The following is a 19,846-nucleotide window of genomic DNA, read 5'->3' as shown; positions in this document are numbered from 1 at the left end:
TATATATATATGTATATATATTTATAATCATATATATATATATATATATATATATATATACCACTTCACTAGAAACAGACATCATTTTGTTATGTTGTTTTTATACACAGTTAGCGCTGATGATTATCCTTACAAATATGAGAAACATATCAGTAAAGATCTGAAACTATTGCACGCGTGTAAATAAAACTGAAACTTTTTGAGATGAACATAAAAATGAATGTCTATTCTTAGTGAAGCGGCATATCATAAAAGTATTTATAGCTCTAGTATCGCACTATCGAGCTACTTAAATGAAATTTGTGTTATTAATATCATTATGTCATTAAGCATTATTAAGAATCTATTTTGTATTAAGCACCCGTTATATTTGTTAATGGTTTTGCGATTCTAATTTTTATAAGGATTCTGTCAGTCAGACGGTCCGTCGGTCTATCACGTAAATTTAAAATATTATTTTTATCACTCAACGCGCAGTTTTAATCAACGCATCTTAAAAATATTCATGTTTGTGTTTTTTGTTGTTTTACAGTCTGTCCAGCAAGCCGATGTCAGAATTGTTTACTACAACTCGCCTGTCTATTTTGCAAACGCAGACATCTTTGTTCGACAAATACACGAAACGTCCGGCGTAAGACCCGAGAAAGTTCTGAAAAAGATGAAAGTGATGGAAAAAGAGCGATCAGTAAGTCTATAATAATAGTTTGCATTTGTTTGATATGTATTGTGCGTTAAAAGAAAAAAATACAGGTGGAGGCCGGTCAGATTTAATCACAGTACGATTTGACCTTTTCTTTTTTATTTAATGATTAACCTGGGTGCCCGGCGTTGTCCGGGTGTTTGGAGGTGTATGATGAGCAAAAAAAAAAAAAAATGTGGTAGTAGGCAGGTAGACTCGAACCCGTACCGCGAAGGATGAAAAGAACGTGAAATAAAAACATGACACCTTTGCTGTTGCGTCCATCGCCAAACATGAAGTTACGTAGGTTTAAATTAAGGCTAATCAATCGGAAGAGGGGATGACTTCCGAAAATATCGGCGAAAAAATCGACCCCTCTCTGTAGAAAAGTGTCCAGTTGAGGGTGAAGGAATTAATGTATTTGGCCAATTTTCGATATTTGTCGTCCAAAGGGTCGATCTTCAAAATGATACCGATCTCGTAAAAATCCGTCGCCTCTGTCGAAAGTTTTAAACATACATAAATACATACATACACGCATACATACATGCATACATACATACATACATACATGATGATTGCTGCATATTTCCAGATAATCGCCGTCACATTGAGTTCTCCCAATCTTGTCGTCTAAGCCATCTCAGATGACTCTGCATTCCCACCACAGATTTGCACATCTTGAAGCAGATGTGACATACAAATTTAGCAATTTCTATCGAGTTGACTTCCTCTGAAGGATGAACAATCACATGTTTTCTCAGACCAGCAGTAGACTTGCAAACTTTGCTGCATGCTAAACAAATCGTTTGGTTCAGACTAACAGGTGCAAAGTTCACCTGAACAGGTGTTTTGTGCGACTTAAGGTGGTTGACGTAGCCAGCTTTTGACAAAAGCACTCGTTCACAAGTGTCGCATTTTCAGCTCAGCTCTGTGTGTCATGGTTAAGACCGTGAATTAAACATTTGCGAAGCTCTCTCTTCAGATTGCTGTGGGCCTGCTTTCTTTTCTCTAGAGCATCACAACTTTCACGTACAAGCTTTCGCCACTTCGGCCTTTGCAGAGTAAGTTCTTCCCATGTGTCGCTGTCGATTTGTAAGACTTTCAATACATACATACATACATACATACATACCTACATACATACATACATACATACATGCATACATACATATATTGCATACATTTAAACAAACAGGTGAGATTTATATTATAGATGGACAACAAAGAAATAACAAAAAAAACAAAAAACACCAGAAAAAATGGCCAAATTCGAATTTTAAGTATCACATTATGTGATCCGTGTTTTACTCGTACCAAAGTACGAAAGCTGTTGCAGTAAAATATGAAAAGTCGGAATATGAGAGGTTTTTGATAGCTTATACATTTATTGTGGTTAAATGCCGACATTTTCTTGATCCATTCAGCCTTATATATAGAGTCAGGTCTCCAACTTTTGCTGGAGGAAGCAAAAGGCGGAACGTCTGCACACCTGAAGCTCAAGTCTAGCTCTGATTGGTTATTCGTATTATTCAGAATACTGTTCTCATCTGTAGCGTTATTTTTACGATGTTTCAAACTGTTTCGACCGTCTTCAGGTTTAGCTTTGTAACAGAGCGTGGACGCGCGTATGGCAGCTGTATGCAAATGGTCGAGCTGTGTGTGAGGTGACGCAAAAAGATTATAAACGACAAAACGCATCAGCGGACCGATGATCACGTTAGACACGTGAGTGACGTCACAGCCAAGACGAGAAGTCACTCGTGACCGGAGAAGGAAAAATAAAGGTATTTTGTTAAAGGCTGAAACAGCGAGTTGAAATTCTTTCCTCTTCTTTTCTTATGTTCCTTGCGACGGAGTCTACAACATGTTGGGTCCATACATATTAACAACTACGTTACATCTTGTCGAACTCGGGAATCTTTCTGTCGAACTCGGGAAAACTTTGTCGAAAATTTGGAACGGAATGTTTTATTTAATATACGTGGGTAGCATGCTCTTGTTTCGTCAGCCATACACGGGTAGAAGCGTTAAGTTAGTCGTAATTGCATTCTTAGTATCGCACACATTGGGGATTGAACCCGCAATTTCTAAAAGAATTTCACTTAGAACTGAATTTAACCTAGTACTTTATTCGTTACGCTATGATACTGTTTGGATTTTCCAATTTGCTCTTTGATCAGTGACCGTAATTTTAAAAATTGTTTTTATTCTCAAATACCTCAACCCAACATAAATCGGACAATCGAACAATAAATGTCTTTTATTTCTATTTCTTCTCAAAATAACAACAGTAGTATCACAAACGTGACCTTTACCCACTCACATAACCTACAACCTAGATCAAGATTCTTATTCGCTTCTCCGATCACTAGCCACACAATACTAACTTTAGAAACGTGTCTCCGTCTGTTGCATGCATACATAGTCCTTAATTATATTTTCTACCTAATCGATCGTGTCGCATCATGACAATATTATATCACTCGATCAATCTCCTACCGTGTTCATTTCTTCGCCGTAACCCCAGACAGTTGCTGGCTGGCAACTCCCCTTTGTCAACGTTTGTTGTAGGCTGGGAAGAGTTGATATTAAACCTATTTTCTGGGAATTCTTTTCGTCGTTTTAAAGGAAAAACAGAATAATTCAAGTTGACAACCAGTGACCTATTAAGTCCTCACTATTTCATTACATCATGACTGGATAATGGTCTTATTGCCGTGTTCTCCTAGTAATACGCACGCACACACACACACACACACACACACACACACACACACACACACATACACACACACACACACACACACACACACACACACACAAATATATATGTATATAATGTTTCTCTTACAATCCGTTTTTTCCTTTTTGGCGGGATAGTGTTCGAACGTTCTGTTCGAGTGTGAAAAGAAATTCGCCGTATTCGCGAACGTTTTCGACAAGTCGTCGTCAGGCTAGTGATGAAAAAATTTAAAACAAAATGCGCTAGTGGGTTTAATTAAAATCGTTTAAAATACTAAAATACTTAAAAGCACCTAAGTGTGCCTTCCCCTTCGTATTGAGGCTGATTGATATATTTTTTTTCTATACGGATTAGTAGGGCTTCAGTAATTGTGAGACGTTTAAAATGGCAGTGTTTTTAATTAGTATAACCCTAAATTCGGTTTTGGCGGTATCGTGTGCTTTGAGGTGTTGGTAAATTAAGCTATTTAAGTGTTTCTAGTTGATTGTTTCTTAGTTTATATTTCCTTAACAAGATCTATTCTAAAAAGGGCTTCATAATTCTAATTGTGTAGTAGGTTCTCTACAGTGCAATGTAGATTACAGTGTGTTGTGAACTAAGTCGCTAAGAGAGGCATATGAATCTTGTTCTAAGTGCACCACGATGGGTCCCCAGTTGGAGCAGCTAATCAATTGATTTGATTGAAAAATGGGCAATTTCATCGATTTCAATTACAATAAAAATATAAGTGTGAAACAATCGTTGATGTCATTCATTCCCAGGAAACGGGCTTTTCGGTTTGCGTAGTAATAAAACTTTTCAAATGCACTTTTGATGTTAGCCTGTGTAAACTTTGGTCAAAAGCGCCTGTTCCTTCTTTCATCGGATTATTTCGATTATCAATTATCGATACTTATCAAATACTTTCCGATAAAAAGCCTATCTATCTAAGAACACAGCCAGACACATAAAGTACAATTCATGTGAAATTTCACAAAAATCAACCTTAACCCATTTTCGAGCGAATGAACTCACACACACAAACAATGTCCTTTATATATATATATATATATATATATATATATATATATATATATATATATATATATATATATATATATATAAAGAACATTGTCTGTATGTATATTATGTTGGTGCAAAAATAATGTCGTTCTTATATGTATAGTTGAACGTAAAAAACACATTATTTTGGCACCAACCTAATATATATATATATATATATATATATATATATATATATATATATATATATATATATATAAAAGGAACTTGATCAAAATCGTTTGTTCCTTTTCTCATCTGATTTTTTATTATCGATTATCGATACTTATCAAAAATATCTTGACACAAAACCTATCTAAGAACACTGCCAGATACACAAAGTACACTTGTGTGAAATTGCATATAAATTGGCGCAGTCGTTGCGGAGTCTATATGGAACGAACACACACACACACACACACACACACACACAAACACACACACAGACAAAGTTCCTTTTATATAATATCGTAGAGATATACTGACTGGCAATCTGTCCGTTCCACTATTAGGGTGCCGCGAATCTAGTGTTATGGTATGGTATCCGTTTGATGCATCTTTAGAGATCATCATCATCATCATCATCATCATCATCATCATCATCATCATCATCATCATCATCATCATCATCAGCAGCATCATCATCATCATCATCATCATCATCATCATTGTGTTTCACTTTATTTCGATCTCTATCGTCGGGCAGTGTCCAAGATATTCCTAAGGTACTCATCGGAGTATGATGTACGATGATATGTACGATAAAAACAGTTACAGATAAAAATAGGGTTTAATAGGAATTAGTATTTAATGCAAAAATGGAGCACAAATTTAACCATATTCTTATTCAATACTTTCTTATCTTTCGTACTAATATTATGCATAGTGGTTTTCGTATAATCATATTGCAATCTTCCATATACTCAATACATACGTACCAGCGATAATAAGTTGTTTGATAAAAAGAAATATTTTTTAATTGCTGAAGAAGTACCTTTTACAGAATAGTTAAATTTTGTCAAATTTAACCTCTCATACTGTATGCTGTCAGTTGACTGTAAAAATGGTTAATTGTCATTGGGTCTCATCATTAAAATACTGCATTTAATCTATCTATATAATTATAAAACTCATCTTAATCTGGCTTGAAACAGATCAGGCGATTTACGTTAAAAATGCCTTTCAGGATAAGCCAGAACCAATTAAATTCATATATAAAAATAAATTAGGCTGGAGTCTAGCTACCTTATTCATACATTGCAATTTTCTGCATTTTGTATTACATTTTTCTGGTGTCCTCTTATGACACCCCGATTAAAGGATCCCAGTTGAGAAACACTGAACTAGTTGATAAAATTCGGACTTATTTTACTTTAAAATGCTTGAGAGATGATTTAAAGCAAAAAATACTACAATCAATGAGTTATTCTATTGTACATGTATACCCAACTTCCGTCTAAAATTTGGATTTCAAAATATATATATATTTTTTTTTTGTAAAAAATATACGAAATACATTTTTTTCTATAAATTTGATGACTTATTAGTTCAGCGTTTCTCAACCTTTGATGACCCGTGGCCTTCTTACTGTGTATCTCAACACTAGTGGGTCCTTGCATTTTAAGAAAAAAAATATGAAGATTTTGTTCTTGCTGTTTACTTTGTCTATAGAAAACAGCTGTATTTTTATTTTTATGATGAATACCAATTTTACTCTTTATGGAGTCTTGTTTTTGTCAGATAATCTCTCTCTGTTTTTCTTTCTTTCTCCCTCCTCTCTTTCTCCCCCCTCTCTCTCTATCTATATCTCTCTCTCTCTCTGTATATATATATATATATATATATATATATATATATATATATATATATATATATATATATTTATTTTAATTTATTATTTTTAAACACAGTAATCTATGGACACGCGTGTTTCGGAGTCCTACCTCTCTTCAGCGTAGCTTGACTGTTGTTAGAATTCGAATCCTGGATCTTATGTATTTCAGTCCAGCGCCCTAACCCATTACGCTATCATGCCATAGACAATTTACTGCTTACTTTTTATCGTTTATCTGTTAACGTAGTTTTTGTTGTTGATTTGTTAAACGATATTAAGGTTAACGTCTCCGCCTCGTGTTTTTCTTAGAAAGTCGCCTATTTTTATTTGGACGTATTATTTATTTATTTATTAGTTGATTTTTTATATATATATTTTCATAACTTACTATATATATATATATATATATATATATATATATATATATATATATATAGTTATATTTTCATAACTTACTATATATATATATATATATATATATATATATATATATATATATATAGTAAGTTATGAAAATATGTATGGCAATTAAGCTACACAGAATTTTAACATAAAATGGTGAGGTACACCCGGGCTTGAACAGGAGATCAATCTATCCGTAGTCGGATACTCTACCATTAAGGTTTATCTCCAGATTATAATAAATCTGTTTGCTTTTTTTTAAAGAAGAAATGATTTGCTGAAATTTTATTACCTCCCTTGCCGGTGTAACATAAAATATCCTTCTGTAAAATTATTCTTTTATCTATAAAAGAGAAAAACTGCTTTTAAGATCGGAATTTTTCGATTTTAGATACTTATTTTCGTGTGAAATTTGCTAAAGATAGGTGCAGCCGTTTCAGAACCTATGAGGAAGGAACTCACATACACGCACACACACACACATAACTCCGTCAACTTTCAGTCTACAGACTCGAAATTTGATATAAAGTATACTGAGATTTGGGAAAATCTTTGTAATCGGTTTTCGGCCAGAAATTTGGTTGTTAAGGGGTCACAGTTCAACGATTTGACCTTTGAGAACTCTACCAAACTCCTCCGACAATTTTGGGTCTAAACACTTGAAATTTTAGATATAGGTTCCTTGGACATGGATCTAACTTAATAACTTGATTTGAGTCCAAAACAATAAATGTTAAGGGATCATAATAGGGGCCAAAGTTTAAAAATATTTTACCTCTGCGGTCTCTACCAAATTACTAAAGACAATTTCTGGTCTAAACATTTGAAATTTTACATAAAAGGTATTCAGAGATAGGGCAAGCTTTTACATTGGTTTGGGTCGAAAATTTGAGCTACAAATATATAAATGTATGTATGTTTGCATGTCTGCCTAAAACTTTCGACTGAGGTGACGGATTTTCACAAAATCAGTATCGTTTTGAAGATACGACCCTTCTGACGACAAATACCGAAAAATTGGCTAAAAACATTAATTTTTCACCTTCAACTGGGCACTTTTCTACAGGGAGGGGTCGCTTTTTTCGTCGATATTTTCGAAGCCATCCCCTCTTTTCGATTGTCTAGCCTTAATTTAAACCTATATCACTTCCGGTTTGGCGGTGGTCGTAACAGCAAAGACGTCACGTTTTCTCCGTTCTTTTCCTCCTTCTCGATACGGGTTCGAGACTGCCTTCCTACTACCCCCCCCACGTTTTTTTTGCTCAACATACACCGTAATATAACGGCACCCTAATTCATTATATAAAACACACACTTTTTTCTGTTACTTCTCCTTCTCTCCCACCCACACTCTCTCTTTCTTTCTCTCCTTCTCTCTCATACTCACACTCTCTCTTTCTTTCTCCCCTTCTCCTTCCTACCCACACTCTTTCTTTCTATATAACAGAGGTGAAAACAGGATAACATTAGACAAGACGCTGCTTGTTTTGGGTTTTACTGTTAACAATTAATTGCATTTTTTTTTATAAATTTATAATTATTAACTTGTTTGCAAAGTCGAGTAGAGGTCATCCTATGGCCATACATTTTATTACGCTGCACTCAAATCACATTGAATACTTCAATCGATCTTATTTTCGCTCTTTCGTACATGAACCGATCCTAATTATGTGCCTATAATCGCTTGTTGAGAGAGAGAGAGAGAGAGAGAGAGAGAGAGAGAGAGAGAGAGAGAGAGAGAAACGCGGTTGCGGGGAAAGACTATAAATGATGTTGTTCCAAAATGTACTCGCCTCGTGTTTCTATATTATAACAAAATAACCCTAATCCTGACCCTAACCCTAACCCTGACATGTACAAGACGCGTACACACCTATATTCATTTTTAACAATTAACATCAACTTGTAACTCAACCGGGGTCGATCTGAGTTATGTTTCTTTTTAAAAACATCACTCCGGACAGGGCATGAAGTCATTTGATATAAGACACTAAAATATTTTAAGGAGAGAGCAATAACGCATATAGAAAGTCAGACAGACTTACCCCGTCGCCTGAAATGAATTTGGAAATAAATACTTTACTTAATAACAAAAAAGTCAACATTTGATATTTTTTTCTTTAGATCATCAGAAATGATAATTTATATGTAGAAAATTAAATTACTAACGTAATTCTGTGGTTTCATATCAATACTTCTGTCAGCTTATTAAAAAACCTACTGTTGATTTTATACCGAGCCTTTCTGATTGCGTGGTAATAAAACTTCTCAACTATACTTGTGATGTTAGGCTGCATAATGTATTAACTTTGGTCAATAGCATAATTGTTTTCTTGTCATTTTAGACAGACGGTTTCACTAGTAATGTAACATTTTGACGGAAAATAACAATAAAAATAATATAAAATAAATAAATCAGCAGCATAAGTTCTTGGGTTTTCGTTTTGTTTTCAATGTTATTTTATGTTATCGTGCTCTGCTGTATTTTTTTTTTGTTACTGTATGCTCTCTGAGAATAGAGCAGAAAGACATCTATGACCAACCAGTAGAAATGAGAAGAGAAACGAAATAAAAAAGCAGCCTCTGTCAGTCCATTAATTCTCTACTTTTTGTGAATACAATTTCTTCTGTTGCTTTTATTTTTTGCGGCCCTTTACGGTTGAGGTTGAGATTAAAGATGGCGGCCTTAAAGGACAGAACGAAAAAAATAACGCGAGTGCAAGTTAATTAAGAATTAAAGAGTAATGACAGAAAATACATAGGTATTGGATTGACTGGAGTTGATTCCTCATTTCGATTCTCCTTTTTGGCTTCTCCTGATTTGGTTATAACGACTTTATTCATAAATTCAGGAAGGCTTTATACTACAGTAACCAGCAAGGGTAAATTACCTTGACATCATCAATATTATCAGTATTGTTTTCAATGATACGTTCAATATGTTTTTTAATATTATTTTCAGTACTGTTTCCAATGTTATTTGCAATATTGTTTTCAATGTTATTTTCAATATTATTTTCAATATTGTTTTCTATGTTATTTTAACACTATTTTCAACATTATTTTCAGTATTGGTTTCACTGTTATGTTCAATATTATATTCAATGTTAGTTTGAATGTTATGCTCAATATTATTATTTAACGGTATTATTAGTATTATTTTCAACGTTATTTTCAATATTATTTTCAATATCTTCAATATTAATTCTATTGTCATTTTAAATACTATCGCCAATATTATTTTTAATATTATCACCAAAATAATTTTCAATATTACTTTCAATATTATTTTCTAGAAAGCTGAATTCAGCAAAGTTGTAGAAGCTGACGGTCAAACTACAGTTCCAAATGCAGACCAAAATGAAATGAAACTTGACCTTTCGATCAGTTGTATAATTATTGATTGCAGTGCCATGAATTTCATCGACACAGTTGGAATAAAAGTATTTGAGCAGGTAGGTATTTGTTTTGTTTTGTTTTTTTTTTTGGGGGGGGGGAGGAATGCATAGTAATTATACACAAAACATCAACAATTTCAAGCCAATAGATATATCGCTGTGTCGGAGGAAATAATAACCGGAACTTAATCTAATATCTTGTTCATTGACTCCTTAAAGTCTATCTTCATTGGAATGTGCCCAAAATAAGGCGAAACCAAGAGAACTAGAATTTCAATATCCGTTCTGTCTAGTTTTGGAGGGAAAATAGGTCCATTTATGTTGTGTATACTGCAACTTTTATGTGTGTACTCTTTTTGAAGGTCAATCATTTTTCAAAATAATTTTTGTCTGCTCCGACATTAGTCTGACCCAACCTCGTATTTGATTATTTAAAGACAAGTCATTATTTTTAGCCTCAGCTGGGAGCATAGGTTCATCCCTTTCAGAAGTTTATTATAACCTGTGCATGGTGTATTATTGTCATTTGGGTTAGCGCGTCAACCATTAGCCTAATCCTCTATGACAAAATACAAAATAGAATTTCTAACCTGTTGCATCACCACAGTATTGCATCTCTGTGCTAGTTTTACAGGGAATGTGCTTGAATGAACTGCTACGCTTGTACTCTCGGAACGAAAATACTCCCGATTCATATAACTAGTAGCAAAACACCGCCCTTTCATTGAAGAGATGCCTAGATGCCGGAAGATATTTTAATTTGGCAGCTTGTTTCATCGGATTGCTTTCCTTCAGAATTCCCTTCCTGTTCCATGTTTCTCCGCCTGTACTCTACAGAATTTTAATATAATATGAACAATAATGTTGCTGTCCAACTCGTGTGTGTGCGTTTTATGTATACCATAATGAAGACATCATAATTTTTAACAATGTATTTATAAGAAAACTGTTTATAAAGAATGAAAGACAGCTTATATTTCACTAGCCGGGATACAAGACGTTGCTCGAGATTGAATGATGATCAACGAATGTTTCACACTCCCATATTTTTATTGTCATCGAAATCAGTGAAAGCAACCGTTTTTCAATCAAATCGATTGATTGCCTGCTCTAGGTAGTGACCCATTGCGGTGCAAAAAAAAAGAAGCTTCATATGCCTCCACGCAGTGACTTAGTCCAGAATGCATTGTAGGCTACATTGCACTGTAGAGAACCTACTGTTGATTTTATTAAATTATCTTTATACATAACTAGCTTGGGTGCCCGGCGTTGCCCGGGTGTTTGGAGGAATGTGTTGAGCAAAAAAAAAATGTGGTAGTAAGTAGGCAAGCTCGAACTCGTGACGCGAAGGCGGAAAAGAAAGTGAAGGAAACCTGGCGTGTTACCCCTACTCCATGACGCGACCGGAAGTTCGGAATGTTGAAATTAATAAAGTCATTCCAACCGATACGTTGACTTGCAAAAATGGCGACGCAAAACATCGAATCTCCTTGTAGAAAACTGCCGAGTTGAAGGTGAAGGAATTAATGTTTTTGGCCAATTTTTCGATATTTGTCGTCGAAGGGTCGACTTTCAAAACGATATCTATCTCGTGAAAATCCGTCGTTTTAGACAAACATACAAACAAACAAACATACATACATACATACATTTAAACAGACAGGTGAGATTTATATTATAGATGGTTTGAATCAAAAGTTTAAAATGCAAAAATCAAGTATCATAGTTCAATTGTGCTCTAAACAGAAACATTCATTTCGGACACGCCTCTGTCATATCAAAGAATCTCCTGTTGATTTTATACCGAACCTTTCTGGTTGTGTGATAATAAAACTTCTCAAATGCACTTGTAATGTTAGGTTGTATAAGGCATTAACTTTGGTCAGAATCGCCTGTTCTTTCTTTCGTCGGATTTTTTTTATAATCGATATTTATTGAAGACATTGCCAGATACATAAAGTACATTTATGTCAAATTTCACAAAAATCGATGCAGTCGTTTCAGAGTCCATAGGTAACAACCTCACATACACACAGCATTCCTTTTATATAATAGATAGATAGATAGATAGATAGATAGATAGATAGATAGATTCACTGGATATTATATATTTTTACCCGGATGAGGCATATATTATTATATTATCTTAATTATAATTACATAGGATTGCAAGTTCAAATAATGTACAACAGATTAATGTCAAAATGTTCCCTTACTCTTCCTTCTCCTCCTCCTCCTCCTCCTCCTCCTCCACTTCCCCATGTCAAAATGCTATTTTTGTACGCGTCTGTGATGAAGAAGGGCGTATGTGGGAGAAACGATGACACTAACCGTAAACATAAAGAAATAAACGTGTATTTATTATTAAAACAAGACAAACACTTCTTTTTGTTTTGCAGTTATCAACAGACTATTCCAAAATTGGCATAAAAATTCTTTATGCTGATATCAAAGGTGAGTCGCTGATTTAGTTTTTCTCATGTCTAGAATTGTTTAAACTTTTTTTAAATCACATTCTTTTTTTATCATAGATGGTCAAATAATCTATCAGTTTCTCTCCATCAAAAAATAGCATGTAAAAATTTTCCTTTTTTCCTATACTATTGCATTGCTGAATTCAATAAATATTCAGTAGGCATTCATTTTAAAATATAGATTAAATGTAATTAGAAAATTCAAAGTTACGTTTGATCAAGAAAATGTGCAAGTAATCATTGACTTGTAGCGTCTAATATATAAAGTAGATTCAATCTCTTTTTCGATTTTTGCCATTGAATAACTTTCTCCAAAAAAAAAAAAAAATCAATATTTGATTTTACTTGGTCAGTTCATTTGGTGAATCGTTGCAGTATTTTAAGAAAACTAAAATATAACTTAATTTAACTCATCCCCCCCCAAAAAAAACTGTCTTAGCCAAGTTGGAATTATTTTTTATACGAACGGCATCTTTTAAAAAATGTAACTTTCTATTCGTCAATACGAGAACTATTATTTTTTTAATTGCGTAATATTATATGAAAATTTATATAAAATCTAAAAGTTAACCTGTATTAAATTAGGGATCGGTATAAGAAATGGTTTGTTTCGTTTGATTCTGTTAAGACTCAATTTGTGTCTTTTAATCGTGGGCGTGTTTCTTTTCTTCCTGTGATTCTCATGAATGGCTTTGTTACCGATGAAAACTCGACTCTAAAACTTTTTAGTCTTTCTTTCTCGTCAAATCTTTTGTGGAGTTCGTATATTAGATACATTGCTCTTTCTGCTTCTTGTAAAATCAGTTCTCTCTATCGCTCTAAACACTTTATCACATCTGAGACTATTTTACTATCTCTGCAAATCTTTTTACAAGGAAGTCACCACTTATCAAGGCCCAGAGGCCACTCCGGGATAAGGGTTATTGCGTGTACAGTAATCAATGGGACACTATCGTAGTAATCGCTAGTAATGGAGATCTGATTAAGTGTCTTACTTAATGGGGCGGTTCATCAGAAACTTGTTTATGCTGGACTTGAAGACATCCAAGTTGTAGTCAAGTGAGAAACACACAAACGGAACAGAGTTCCACAAGCGTGCACTTCTAAGAAAGAAGCTTTGTTCATGGAATGTACGTTTTGATTAAAGCACAGTTAAAGAGTGGGGAAAATTACTGACAGTGGTTTCAGCTAGACGGGTGTTTTTCGTGAAAGATTGGCGAGGGGGACCAGAGATTGGAGCTCAGACGAGCACTTGCCATGGAAATAACGATAAAACAACGACAGGCTCGCAACGTCCCTTCTGTGGGAGAGAGGTTGTAGGGAAGAGAAAAGGGTATTTCCTACTAGGCTACGAAGTCTATTTTGTACTCTGTCAAGGCAGGATAGGCTATATATAGCAGCTCCTGTGATATGGCAGCAGTACTCCATCCTTGGACGTGCTTGGCTTTTATATAGATAGAGAATTGCATCTACTATCAAACTCTGCGTGGAGTACTGTTGTTATATTTGAGCTGGTGAATCTTTATTCCATTTGAAGGTTATTGATAACTTAACATTATTAAGTAATTTGATTGGCTCCATCTTTTCTGCAGCCTCTTTGTCACATACATGATGTTTACTAGTCTCACCTATTTGTACAATAAATGTTATGGCATGTCTTCTTTAGAATTATCTAATGTATTCCCCATTTCCTTTGTTCCAAATCGTTTAACTGGTTGATTTAGTGATCTCCATCAATTCGTTAGTTTGGTACCTCATTGTAATACAGCTTCTTATTTCAGGAGCTTCTTTTTGCAGGCTTGTGACAATCTTCCTACTGATTGTTTTTTTCCTATCCATACTCTTGGCTTATTCGATAATAAGGTCAATAGACATCTTCTGTTTTGCGATAATCATCTTTCGTTTTTATTACCTCATTACATCAAGTGGCTTAACATCTTGTCTGGAGCGATTTTCATGAAAAGGTATTCCTGGAATTACTAAACACTTGAGCCCAGCGTACGGCGTACATCGTTATTAGTACGCATATTTTTCAATATCGTCTATTTTTACTTATGAATCGTTAACAACGAAAAAGAAAACTGTAAGTATTCTACAATTTTCCATTCAAGACTCTCCACTTTTATGACATTACAACCCAGCCCATAACAACTTCTTAACCTAACATTATCATCGCTAAGAAAGTATGAACGGAAAGATGACCTTGATAGAAAGTTATTCTTTGTGAGATGAATATCTTTACTGATATGTGCTTTTTGCTTGAAGACATCCAAGTTGTAGTCAAGTCTATTTTTACATTAAGTTAGTCATTATTCGACCCGTCCTCGCATCTCTGTGAAAACCTCTTTCAGTTGGTTATAGTGTCGATCTGTCACACTTCAGTTTGTAATAGTATTTTCACCACTAAATGCGCAGATTGATTGAACATATCTTACTTTAGATGCGCACAAGCATTTTTAAAATAGGCTATGTCTGTCGGTACGTATTGTAAATCTATAATGTTGAGATTTGAAATATCATTTCCCTTTCTCTGTAACGCCGAGGTTTGAAATATTATTTTCCATGGTCTATAGCGCTGAGATGTGAAATATTATATTCTTTTGTCTATAACATTGAGGTTTAAAATATTTTCCTTGGTTTGTACTGTTGAGGTATGAAATATCATCTTACTTGGTCTGTAACGCAGAAATTTGAATTATAATTTTCCTTTGTCTGTAACGCTAAGGTTTGAAATCTCATTTTTGTCAGTTTGTAACGCTGAAGTTTTAAATATATATTTTCCCTGTCTTATAAAACTGAAGTTTGAAATATTTTCCTTTGTCTGTAACGTTGAGATCTGGAAATTCATTTTCCTTAGTCAGTAAAACTGAGATATAAAAACATCATTTTTCTTTGTCCTTTATTGAGGTTTGAAAAATTATTATACGTGATTTGTAACAGTGAGGTTATAAATATAATTTTATTTGATCTGTAAAACTCAGGTTTGAAATATCATTTTCCTTGTTTACAACGCTGAAGTTTTACCTAGCATTTCCTTGGTTTGTAAAGTGTAAGTTTAGAAAAGCAATTCTTTTTTTCATATTCGTTTGTCTAACGATTAAATTTAAAAAAGCATTTTCTGTGGCGCTTGAGTTTTAAGATATTTTCGACGGTTGGCAATGGCTGAATTTGAAATAGCATTTTACTTTCTACCGAGAGTTTGCAGGCATTTAATTTATTTATTTAAAGCAGTCATTCCCAACGTGGGGCGCATGCCCCACCGGTGGGGCATGGCAATATTTTGGTGGTGCAGGGGCAGGACGTGCACCCTTGGGCTTACTATACCAAAGACTATAGGGCAATTTGAGAATGAGTTATTTCGTTTTAAAATTTTTCTCTTTCATTGATGCCATGTTCTTTGGAACCTTATTTAGATACAAGCTAATGACCTTTTAAGCTTACTTCACTGAATAACAGAGGGATTTTTAATAACAAAAATTAAATATCACAAAGGGGAGGCATCAGGATTTTAGAAATGCCTAGGTAGGGTATGGCCAAAAATAGGTTGGGAACCACCGATTTAAAGTCTCTGGTGACTTGTTTGGTTTATGTCATTCAATGAAACACGTGTAAGACGTGAGTGTAATTTAATTCTGCTGAAAAAAAAATCTGAGCAGATACATTTGGAGAATTATTGGATAAAATATTAAACAGAATTTGATATCTATATATATTAAACCGTAGTACCTTTAACGTACGTAGGTACGTCACGGTTTTCAGTTTATAAACTATTCGATCAGATGATCCTATTTATTAAAAAGGAGAATACAAGGTGATAACATACCACGAACATTAAGTTAGCGTATTTATATACTAATGTTCATAGTATGGTATCGCCTATCCTCCCTTTTTAATAAATAGAATCTCCCGATCACCGAAGACGCAATGTAAATAAACAAAAATAATGTCGGTTTTGGGCCGTATGTGAGACTAAAATATACCTTCTTGGTCTTCTGGCTAGGATCCAAGGGGAGTATCTGTTCTGTCTAAAGATGGTATAATAATATCGTGGAGTTTCTGCTAGTCATACAATAGAAACATGTCACAGATTTCTGTAAGGATATTGGAGATTAATCGTAATAACCAGATATATTCTGACACTACATTAACCAGATTACTTAGATAAATACTTTTACAGTTTAAACAAAAAAGCTACAATAATATAGCAGAGTCTCCATTCACGCTGAATGTCTACAGAACGCCTACCAGCAATATATTACACATGAAAGATGCTGCTGTGGAATTTCCACAGGTCCCGCTAGTGTATATTAATATGGGAAAAAGGCTAAAAATAGATAGAACCAATAAGCAATAATATTAGGTTGGTGCAAAAATAATGTTTTTTTTTTCACCATAAAAAGCGACATTAAAATAATGTCGCTTTTTTTTTCACGATAAAAAGCGACATTAAAATAATGTCGTTTTTTTTCACGATAAAAAGCGACATTATTTTTGCACCAGTTGTGTTTTTGATGGTTGATATTTTTTACAATTCTATCTCTTTTTCTCTTTTTTAACAAACTATTATAATGTTTCGGAATTTTTTAGATTTTTCAAAATTCTGTATAGGCATCGAAAAGACACACTAGAAGAAGGTCGGAGGTTACATCGTCTTAAACGTTGCGAAAATACCACAAAACGGAAGTCCGAATAATACAATTAATATCAATTAATAACTGATTGCTCATTCTATGTCTACGATTATATTTAACAGATCCGGTTTATGCTGTGTTGGAAGCCTCTGGTTTCATTGAAAAGTTTGGAGGCACTCTCTATCTGAGCATTGAGGATGCAGTACAAGCAATTACCTATCCTGCTTATGCCAGTGAGGTAAGTTCACATCTTGCTTTTGTTTGATTGTTTTTTCTTTCTTTCGTTGCTTTTTATTTTAACTGTTAATCTTTCTTTTCACAGATACGCAACGTGTATATCGACTGTAAAGAATAAACCTATAAAATACCCTTTTATAAAAGAAAGGCCGATTTTAACGTTTGGTACAGATAGATCGCTACCGAATGCATTTCGATACCAGTGTAAACCCTCAAAACGTTACCTGGGTTAATTAGCCGGGGTTTTGTTGGAGAGGGAGGACGTGTTAGCAGTAAGTTAGCAAATAATATTTAGTACTTGTTTACATTGGTAATATTTTAAACCAACGCATTTCAGGTGAAAATATTTTTACGTATTTATGTGTCATAGTGAAAGTAGTATAAATCCCCCCCCCCGTCAAATACGAAAGATGATCCAGTAAACGTGATAGATGTATTTTTGACAAAATATCATCCACGATTACACTTGGTTTAAAAATGGCGGACCCTTAATTTAAATCAAGGGAGATAAGTTAATTTGTCATACTAAATTGGTCGTCCAGCTTTTCCAAAGTAAAAAGAAAAGCAAACTTTTAGAATTTAAACTATATACTATGACATCTAAATACGTAATGTTTTCACCTGGAATGCGTTTCACAAAAAAAAAGGACGTTGCTAGAATTTCTCTACTGTAATCATTATTTTCTTGAAAGGAGTGTTCAACTGAACTCTAATCTCTCGTTCCCTCTTGCAAAATATTCACAGGAACAACTCGTCTAGTTAAAACTTCAGCAACGAACTTTACTGTCTGAGTGCACACATAAAACCAAATAGAACTACCCTTATGTGAAATAAAATGCAACAGGGCTGCTTCTCAACTGGCTACAACATGATCGTCTTAAAGTCCAATCCTAACAAATATTTGTTGAACCGTCGTCTTGGCTACCCAAATTCTCCATATTCCAAGGATTGCTTTCAAACCTATGAAGATGTTTTCATCGTCCAACTAGTACTTTAACCCTTATCCTTGTGTGGCTCCGTGCCTTGATAAGCACTGATCTATCAGTAAAAAGAATAAGTAAAATGGCCTCCATTTTCTTAAGTTGAATTCGAACTGATACATGAAAACTACTACTACTACTACTACTACTACTACTTCTTCTTCTTCTTCTTCTTCTTCTTCTTCTTCTTCTTCCTCTTGTATCTTTGAAGTATGTGATCATACAACAGTTTCCCACTTTTTTACTCAGTCACTTTTCATTATTGTTTAATTCTGCAAGTATTTTCAAAATGAACCGGTCGGGTTGGGTAAGAGAGGATACAACTCAGTCATGTATCGCATGTCATGTATCGCAAATGGTTGGGTCAATTTTGGAATCCCATCTGGTCATAGTAACTTTTTATCGCCCGTTCCTGTTCTCGGGAGATTAAGTGTTTTCCACTAGAGCGAGGGTTCATCTTTAAAAAAGGGGGGGGGAGATTACCATGTCAGTAGGAGGTGCGCATTCTCTAGCCACATGATCCACAGCTGTAATTTTGTCTATTTCTGAAATGTTGTTAGGAGTTTGAAATGGTCAAGAAAGCTTCTCTTTGACTTCAGTCGTTGGACTGCTGGTTCAATCTATGAAGGAGATGGCGTTCATCGGCGATATCTACTCAGTTGGCAACTGCTCGTGTCACATCTGACCGCGCAATGCCAGTGACGAGGCGTAGGTTGTTCAGGTAGGTAGGCTTTAGATAGCCAGCGATCAAAAGGCGAGGATTGTTTAATGATAAACTTATCTTTTGACATGCGTTGATCTCTCCTAAACAGGACAAGCATAGTCCACAGTGGAATAGCACAAGGTCAAGGCAATACATCTGAATGTGTAAGCTTATAAGATTATTACTTGTTAGAAACATAATAAAAAATCGACGCCCTTTTCGAATGGATTGATGCGACAAAGCTTTAGAAAAATTGGTAAATTTTATTAACTGCACCTCCTAGTTATTACCTGGTCATGTTTCTTTCTAAGAAACTTTTTCTTTTCTGATGAGTATACGTATGGAAAAATTCAATGTTAACATAAATATATTGATTACTCCACGTAAACGAAACAGATTTGTAAAAAAGTACTAAAGTTTGATATGTTGAAAAAATTATTTTTAACATAAATAATACCGTGGAACTTGGAATATAGTGAAATTGTTATTCACTTATATATGCTATAATGTTATATTTAACATGTACAGAGCTTCTAAACAAAAAAGAATTGGTATACGCAAAGAGTGAAATATTTTTCCCAAAACACGCACACACACACACGCAAACACACACACACACACACACACACACACACACACACACACACACACACACACACATATATATATATATATATATATATATATATATATATATATAGATGGCTACCAAGTTAAAGGC

The 19,846-nt window shown here is 34.3% G+C and overlaps 1 protein-coding gene across 6 annotated transcripts in view; it reads left to right on the top strand.

Moving 5' to 3' along the window:
* The window catches only part of LOC145258261 (sulfate transporter-like), a 292,022-nt gene that overhangs the window by 251,705 nt on the left and 20,471 nt on the right, over positions 1–19,846 (top strand). For all 6 annotated transcript variants that reach the window (XM_080116274.1, XM_080116266.1, XM_080116289.1 and 3 more), the window contains 4 exons: positions 533–685; positions 9,999–10,157; positions 12,500–12,554; positions 17,328–17,443. In XM_080116274.1, the coding sequence (XP_079972400.1) occupies positions 533–685; positions 9,999–10,157; positions 12,500–12,554; positions 17,328–17,443 (483 nt within the window). The remainder of the gene's footprint in view (positions 1–532; positions 686–9,998; positions 10,158–12,499; positions 12,555–17,327; positions 17,444–19,846) is intronic.

Source organism: Euprymna scolopes, chromosome 3 (assembly GCF_053919585.1).
Source record: "Euprymna scolopes isolate OS-2025 chromosome 3, ASM5391958v1, whole genome shotgun sequence".
NCBI classification, from domain to species: Eukaryota; Metazoa; Mollusca; class Cephalopoda; order Sepiida; family Sepiolidae; genus Euprymna; species Euprymna scolopes.
The sequence above is the reverse complement of the archived record's forward strand: the minus strand, read 5'-3'. Positions and strand labels throughout refer to the sequence as shown.